The sequence below is a fragment of the Lactuca virosa genome, chromosome 4 (genome assembly GCF_052849685.1).
Source record: "Lactuca virosa cultivar CGN04683 chromosome 4, Lactuca_virosa_CGN04683_v6, whole genome shotgun sequence".
In the NCBI taxonomy this organism is placed as follows: domain Eukaryota; kingdom Viridiplantae; phylum Streptophyta; class Magnoliopsida; order Asterales; family Asteraceae; genus Lactuca; species Lactuca virosa.
The window spans coordinates 152,823,412-152,832,391 of record NC_136429.1 but is presented as its reverse complement, the minus strand read 5'-3'; the positions used below and the strand labels follow the sequence as shown (position 1 = coordinate 152,832,391).

At 31.6% G+C, this 8,980-nt stretch overlaps 1 protein-coding gene across 1 annotated transcript; it reads left to right on the top strand.

Moving 5' to 3' along the window:
- Positions 1-4,473: 4,473 nt before the first annotated feature.
- Positions 4,474-6,403, top strand: LOC145105235 (COBRA-like protein 1). Its single transcript, XM_079042369.1, has 6 exons — positions 4,474-4,537; positions 4,650-4,729; positions 4,801-5,266; positions 5,361-5,520; positions 5,674-5,936; positions 6,114-6,403. The coding sequence occupies exons 1-6, from the start codon at positions 4,474-4,476 to the stop codon at positions 6,401-6,403; spliced, it is 1,323 nt and encodes a 440-aa protein (XP_078898495.1).
- Positions 6,404-8,980: the final 2,577 nt, after the last annotated feature.

The following is an 8,980-nucleotide window of genomic DNA, read 5'->3' as shown; positions in this document are numbered from 1 at the left end:
AACTGGGGTTTTCACTTTCATTTTTAAAAAGAAATATGAGTAAATGGTTCGACGATTCATTGAGGCATATATATCAGATGGAGAACTGGATTTGGGAAATATAAAGTTGTTCATCTCTGTATTAAGCACAAAAGCTTTTATTATCTCAGATCGTTGAAGCATGTAATAAGGCTGTAAATGACTTCCCTAAAAGCTGCATATGCAAAAGAAGTTGCTTCTTATGTAATTGTTATTGACAATGAAAAGCTTAAATCATATAAAGAGGCTACTGTTGGTAAAAAGACGACAGTTTCAAAAGGATACTTGAGAGTTTTCCTTCAATTTTGCTTGAATTTACGAGAATTAAGGAATACTCCATGTTGGAAATAGACACTCCTCTTTCCTTAATTAAAGAAATGGATCGTGTGGTTTAGCGAAAGTTGAAAGCCGACTCCGAATTTGTTTTTTTTTTTTTCGGCAATGATGTTATATATGGTCTATTTTTTTTTTTTTTTTTTTTTGCAAATGAATCATTATTGTACCAACTCTGTTATATTTATCCGTTAAGTATCATGAAATTACTATTTTGACCTTTCTTCTGTCATTATCCCAAGCAAGACACCTGCCTCTTTATTGCGATGTTTGTTTCATACTTTCTCATATTTATTCTCTTGGTACCTCCTCTATCTTATCATTTCTTCCTTCATTCTCTTTTGATTATAAGTTTATAACTTTAACACTATTACTTACCGTCTTTTTTTGCAGGTGCAAAAGCAACATGACAACTTGGTGCTTTCTCTTGCTCCCAAATTAAAAAACTTGAAGGGTTTGATCCTCTAGTAAGATAACCACAATTGGTTGATTATGCTATCGAGACCATTCTAAATAACTATTATGACATAAAGAGGAAGTTGACCTCAACAAGAGCTTTTAAGCTACTGATGGATCTTTGTGCGCTTTAGGTCATTGTTGTCCAAAACTTATTAAGCTCAACATCGGTGGATGCTCTTTATTTAGTAGCATTGTTCTTCTGTATCTCCGTAGGTATTATAGAAAGTTTATTTAGTAGCATTGTTCTTCTGTATCTCCGTAGGTATTATAGAAAGTTGGGAATACTTAACCTTTGTGGTTGTGTTAAAGTTGAACTATGTGATTCATTTCTAGCATTTCATACATATCGTCGTAGGCATTACCTTATTATGAGTGGCTGCTTGAATTAAATTCAATGCATTTTTAGCTGTATCCCTTTTTAACATTTGTCGTGTCCTATTTTATTATTTCCATTACAACATTTTACTTTCATTGTTCTTTTATTATAACATCATACTTTACTATACTATTATCTGCTTTAGCCATTTTCTTGGGTCGTACTTAGCACGACCCTAAAAGGTTCCCTATTATATATATATATATATATATATATATATATATATATATATATATATATATATATATAGAGAGAGAGAGAGAGAGAGAGAGAGAGAGAAAGGTAAGTTCAATTGATAAAATAAAAAAGGTTGAGAATGACGTAATCATTTTCAGCCAATCATTTATTTTTGCCGCAAAACCTTCCATTGTATTTGCGGAAAGGGAAATGAATACACATGCGTTTTCCAACCAAACATGTTTCCTTAAATTATGCTAATCGTTACCTTAATATATACAAAAACATAATTTTTTTTTGTTTTTTTTTAATTTTTAAGGAACTATTTTTATCGAAAAACTTTTTTAAATATATCAAAATTCATAATTTTTTATTCTCTATAAATAGACATCAATATTGATATAGTTTTAAGATAAAATAAAATTTTTATTCTTTTTTTTATATATTTTCAGCTCTCGTTATTCATAAATGAATAAAAATACATCAAATTTTATTACATTACATTCGTTAATCACTTGTGAATAAAAAATATGTTTAATTTTTTTACCGTTTAACTATCACTGATATATGATTGAAACATGTATTAACTCTTCTCACAAGTTATATTCATATATGAATAACACATTTATCATAATTTTGTTACAGTTCATTTGTTATTTATATATGAATAATGAGTTCGAATTTTCAAATCACTTCATCTTTTATGAACATACTACTTATTCATATATGAATAACAAATGAACTGTAACAAAAATCTGATAAATATTTTATTCATATATTAATATAACATATGATGATAGTTAATGCATGTTTTATTTATATATGAATATAACATGTGACGAAATATGGTAAAATATGGTGTAAAAACATATATTTTAGATAAGAAAACTTTATTACATGGTATATTCATATATAAATGATACCTAAAGTGTAAAAAAATTAAGTATACGTTTTATTTATAAGTGAATAACGAATGTACTATAATAAAAATCTGATACATTTTTATTCACTTATGAATAACGAGAACTGAAATTATACAAAAAATAAAATTTTTATTCTATCTTAAAACTATATCAATATGGATGTCTATTTATAGAGAATAAAAAAATTATGAATTTTGATATATTCAAAATAAATTTTCGATAAAAATAGCTACTTAAAAACTATAAAAAAAAACCAAGTTAATGCATGTTTTTATTTATATATGAATATAACATGTGACGATAGTTAATGCATGTTTTTATTTATATATGAATATAACATGTGACGAAATATGGTAAAATATGGTGTAAAAACATATATTTTAGATAAGAAAACTTTATTACATGGTATATTCATATATAAATGATACCTAAAGTGTAAAAAAATTAAGTATACGTTTTATTTATAAGTGAATAACAAATGTACTATAATAAAAATCTGATACATTTTTATTCACTTATGGATGTCTATTTATAGAGAATAAAAAATTTATGAATTTTGATATATTCAAAATAAATTTTCGATAAAAATAGCTACTTAAAAACTATAAAAAAAAACCAAGTTTTTGTATATATTAAGATAATAATTAACATAGTTTAAGGAAACATGTTTGGTTTTAAAACACACGTGTATCATTTTTTTCTCAACTGAACTCTTATATATATATATATATATATATATATATATATATATATATATATATATATATATATAATTATGAATTTTGTATGGTTATATGATACATTTTATTCCATTGTAATATCATAAACCCTCAAATTATAATTATTTATTTATTTATTTATTCATTCGTTGGTCCAGAATTGTCTTTACGACCACATGTACAATAGATGTCATCAACATTATATATATATATATATATATATATATATATATATATATATAAGTTTAACTACTGTATAAAGATATTAAATTTATTTAAGAGCATTCGTTTTTATGTTCAACAAGCATAAAGTGTATATAAGAGTTACATTTCTTGTCGACTACAATGACCTAAATGCAAGAAATATATTTTTATTTATTTGTTTATTATAATCTCTCATTTTTCTATTTTTTTAGTTTGTGCGTTATAGAAATAAGAGTAAAATGTTACTGAACTACATAAGTAAATTAACTATAGTGACAATTAAACACACAAAAAAGAAAAAAGAAAAATCGAAACATATATGGGCTTTGAGGCTCCATGTCAATGGTAGCCCAACCCAGTCAAAGAAGCCTACGCCCTATGGATCTTTAGTGGATGATATATAGGATGTGCCTGAGGCCTGTTCTTAAACGGGCTTGGGTTTACCAAACGTTGACCAGGTCAGAGTTTTGGGCTGCTGTGATGCCCAGGCTGGCTTTTGTGTAATATGCTTTATTTCTATCCTTAATCTTCTACGTACGTACTCCATCCGTCGTCAACCTCGTCGACAGCAACAGCCATTAGAGACCTCACCAGTTCTTCACCAAGAAGCCAATTTACAACACCCAGTCAGAGTTAGCCGGAGGTGATTAAATAAGTTGGTTGTTTTTCAGTTTTTTGTCGGTTAATTCCATCATGCACTAAGTTCTCAGGGTAAAGTCCAAGAACGAAATCAACTTTTTAAAAAAGAAAAAATTATCATGAATCTTGAATTGGATTGAATTGAATAAGCATCAAAAACTCTTGTTTTTATCAGTATATTCTAATTATTTAAATAGATTCCAGGAATGCCGTAAGTCTTTTATCCTAGAAATGCTTTCGGATTTCAAATATACAGGTTGATCATCGGTAAAAGCAATAAAAGGTAAATTGTTTTTAACATCTCCATTGATAACAACAATATGATTCTATTTATGATGGAGACTGGGAGACCAAAAAAGAAGCATAATCATTTAGCAGAAAGAAAAAAACTGTCGTTAATCAGCTGCTTATTACTATGGATCTTTTGTCTTCAGTTATCTGGTGAAGTTTACAATGATTTTTGGCATATTTTTAAGCCAACAATTTTGGCATGTATAACTTTGGCTGATGACTTTTTTAGATACCATTATAGGATGTATATATTTTGTCATTTCATTATACCTTATTTGTCTCATTCCATTGCAACTTTCATTCATCTTAACTTAATTCACTGGTACTGAAAAAAATGGAAGCTCGATGGTGTTCTTCAATGATATTGATGTTACTATTTAATGTTTGCAGTTTCACTGGTATATATATATATCGATCTTACTTCCTTTTGATCTTGTTTGTAAGGTAGAATTTAGAAAATCTCCTTTCGTTTATACTAATAATCAGCTATATATGCTTATCTTACTGCAGATTGTTATGACCCGTTGGATCCAAACGGTAACATTACAGTAACATTCGACATAATTCAATGGACACACGATGGCTATGTGGTTAGTATTGTTATAAAAGAATTTCCCACTTCTTAATTATATAAAATTAATAATTTTTATGGGTATTGTAGGCAAGGGTAAGTATCCAAAACTTCTATCAATATCGACATGTAGACAACCCTGGTTGGAAATTAGGGTTTACATGGGTCAACAACGAGATCATCTGGTCAATATCCGGTGCTATTGCAACACATAGAGGCAACTGCTCTGTTTTCAAAGAAGAAGAAGTACCACATTGCTGCATGTCTACACCAGAGATAGTTGATCTGATGTCCGGTACTCAGCCACCAAACTCACCGGAAAACTGTTGTCGTGGTGGTGTTCTTGCCGCCTCGGCTATCAACCCTCAACAATCATCTTCATCATTTGACATGGTTGTTGGTAACTTACAAGGAAATTCTTCATTACAGATGCCTCAGATGCCTGTAAATCTTACTTTACAGGCACCTGGACCAGGGTACACTTGTAGCCCTACCGAAGAAACTCCTCCAACTGTTTCTCTTGTAGTTGGTGGAAGAAGAGAAGAAGAAGTTTTTAGTAAGATGTCATTCTAATAATGAATTAATTGATCAACTAAGATGTTATATTACACAAATAAATGAAAGTATGTTGTTCTTTTTGATGTTTACAGAAACATGGAAATCAACATGCACATATTCTAGTTATCTGGCTAACAAAACGCCGATATGCTGTGTTTCACTGTCAACATTTTATAGCCCACAAATCACGACATGCCCTCAATGCAGTTGCGGCTGCAGACCAGCAGACAAGATAACATCATCATGCATTAGGTATGTTATAACCTATATAACTACTTTTGACTTTTTTTAGAGAGAAAATGCTAGCACCTCAGACACACAATCTATGTATGTTGGATTCTACGTATATCTTACACTGATCATATAATCGAAGAATATGTAATTTATATTTTATGTGATGAGCAGTGGTTCTCGTAATTCACTTGAGACAGAATTCGTTGGTAATTCAGACACACTGAGATGTACGGATCATATGTGTCCTCTACGCGTCCACTGGCATATAAAAACCAACTATATGGATCATTGGAGGGTGAAACTCACAGTTACGAATCTAAATTATAATAGAAACTATACTGATTGGAACCTCGTGGTTCATCATCCTGGTTTCTCTCAGTCTACAACAACGTATAGTTTTAACAATACTTTACTCCATACGCCTGGGATCCCAGGTAAACAACATTCTTTCATATAATTTCAAATACTAATTAGTTATATAGTTTTAATAGTTTTGTTCAAAATTATTCGTTCTTAGCATCATTTTAATTTTAACGAATTTAACACCATGAACTCTTATGGCCACCGCCATTTATGACAATTGAATTATTTGTAATTAATTGATAATGTAGATGATGTAGCCTTGTTTTGGGGTCTAGACTACTACAACACGAATCTTTTAAATGCTGACAAGGATCAGGTGGGGTCCGTCTCCACCGAGATACTTTTGGCCAAGGACCATAAAACATTCACATTGCACAATGGTTGGGCATTGCCAAGAACTGTCTACTTTGCGGGTGAAAATTGTGTTATGCCATCTCCGGACACTTTCCCTATGCTTCCAAGTGGTACTTCTACATGTAGGCCTTTCGGTAGCTTAATGATCCTCTTAATAGTATACGTTAACTTTAAACTACTATAATTTTAATACAATTATCGAGTTTCTACAAAAATGTTATTTTTCTAGCAAAACATAGTTTTCTTTTTCAATTTTTTTCCCTTCATTTCTGTGAAATAGAAGTTATTTTTGACAAAAAAGCAAATACAGTGTTAAAATGCCGGGTCGACTTTTGCGGAGCATTTAGGGCTTTTTGTTATGTAATTATTTTATACATTTCAAAGAACATGTTTGCCTTGAAGTACATTGGATTACTTTAGAAGTTTGTATTTTGTAATAACGTTTGCTGAACGTGTATTATTGTGTCATTTTTAAGGCCCATTTTCTCAATGTTGTGGATATGTATTTGAAGTGGATAGTAGGCCTTTTACTTGTGAGTTGGTAACTAGGTAGAATGGTTTGCCACATTGGTAATTTGGTATGTCTCTTTTTGTATGATATATAAGTTAGAGTTGTTATAATATTATGGTTGACATGTTTTTGGAAAATGTCTTACTGTTTTAATTTTATGAACCAACATATGTATAATTGTAATTCAATGACATATGAACAACAAAACAAACCTAAGTTTTAATAGACAACTATGTATCTCTTCTTTATTCTAATAAATATTTATTCTTTTTTTATCATTTGTTACCCTATTAAGCTTCCTAATTAATGTCATGTCATTTGTCAACCTATTGATTCTCCATTTCAAATTTCAAATTTTAAAATTTTCACTCTAATTACATTAAATTAATAACATTACAATAAAAATTAAAATAAAATTAATACATATTATAAGATCACGTATTTATTTAAATCAATGATTATAATTTTATATAAATAAAAAATATCTCTTAATTAATAAGTTGTTTAAAATAATTTATTAATAATTTTGAGTTTTTTACTATGAAAGTTTAATTAATTTTATAACTGTGGTTCCCACGAGTTATAAACTAGTTTACACAATATAACAATTTACAACTGCGTAAAAGAATAATATAGTCAAAAACTATAAAGAACATGAACAAATGACTTGAAAGAGTTTAAAACGATATGCATTAAAAATAAGTTAAAACTGAATTTTCCCATATATTGTAACATCCCAAAATTTAAGACCAAAATTTCCATTTTAATTAAGTTATTATATAAAACCAACAGTATAAAAACATTCATAATAATATCTCATGTCAAAACCAAAGTGTCAATAATCAAAACATATTATCATAAAACCATATCAGAGTGTAATCCCAAAGATCTCATGTGCGGAAAACATAGTGTGATGTGCTGCGATCAAGTCGACTCCTTTCCTTTGAAAACGAGTACCTGAAACCAAAACTGTAAACCGTAAGCACGAAACTTAGTGAGTTCCCCCATCATACCACATACCATACCAATCACATATTGTCGGGCATATCTGGGTGCCCAGCGTACCCTGTCAGGCATATCTGGGTGCCCGACCTACCCTGCTGAGCATACAGGGGTGCTCAACCTACCCCACTGTCAGACATATTTGGGTGCCTGACCTACCCTCCGGTGTATCTCAACCGGTTACGGGGACTATTTCACCCCTACCATTACCACATAATAACATAACATAACATAAACATACTGTCTAGCATAGTTGGGTACTAGACTACCCCTTCGGCCCTATCGACCGATATCCGGGGACTATTCCCCCTTACTACTATCACATAACATCATATCAGGCTAACACATAAAACACATCAGGTAGCAACAAACCTAGATAATTATCACAAAGACAATCATCTAACATACAACTCCTACTAGTGGGCCGACATTGTGGTCGTAGACCCACCACTACTAGAAGGTAACTCACCTCATATTGCTGAAGTCCACCGCTAGAAATCCTTACTGCTGCCCTGGCGGCTCCTCGAGCTATCAATATCACAATAGCACTCAATTAGCAATTAGGTCCTAAACCATGGTCCATAATCCATACTTGGGGTGAAATGACCGTTTCACCCCCCGACCATCGAGGTCCATACTATATAATCCATGAAGGCCCATTAATGGCCCAAGTCTAAACCAATCAAGCCTAAAGCTCCAAAATCCATAAAGGTCCACCAATGACCCACTAATGGCCCAATTTTCCAAATTGGGCCCAACCCTTTACATGGGCCTCACCCTAAGCCCAATAACTTATTTCCAGTCCAAACATACATCCTTAACTAGTCCAACAATCCACAATCCAAATAATAGCCCAAACCCAAAATGGCCCACAAGGCCCAATAAGGCCCAAATATATCTTGGACCTAACCCGAGAAGGCCCAATCTCCAAAAAGGCCTGAAATACTAAATGGGCTACCCTATCCAACTCCTGGTCCATGGTCCAAGGCCCACAAAGGTCAACAAAACAAATTGAGTCAACCAGGCTGAGTACGCCCTGCGTACCTAGATGGTACGCTCAGCGTACACCACTTTGGGCCAGTACGCACAGCGTACCAGACGTACGCCCAGCGTACTCCCCTGAAGTCCAAACCTCTCCAAATAAGCACTTAATCACTTCAGCCCTTGCTCCAACTCTCCAGTCTGACTTCAATATGTGACTTTTCAAGTAAAGTTGGAAACTTTACTAACATACGTGGCTTAGTGGGA

Bases quoted from the DNA above. Each gene is read 5' to 3' on its own strand.
- LOC145105235 (XM_079042369.1), top strand. From the start codon at position 4,474: ATGGAAGCTCGATGGTGTTCTTCAATGATATTGATGTTACTATTTAAT. The intron at 4,730-4,800 runs GTTAGTATTGTT...TGGGTATTGTAG, and splicing joins GGACACACGATGGCTATGTG to GCAAGGGTAAGTATCCAAAA. The intron at 5,937-6,113 runs GTAAACAACATT...TTGATAATGTAG, and splicing joins CCATACGCCTGGGATCCCAG to ATGATGTAGCCTTGTTTTGG.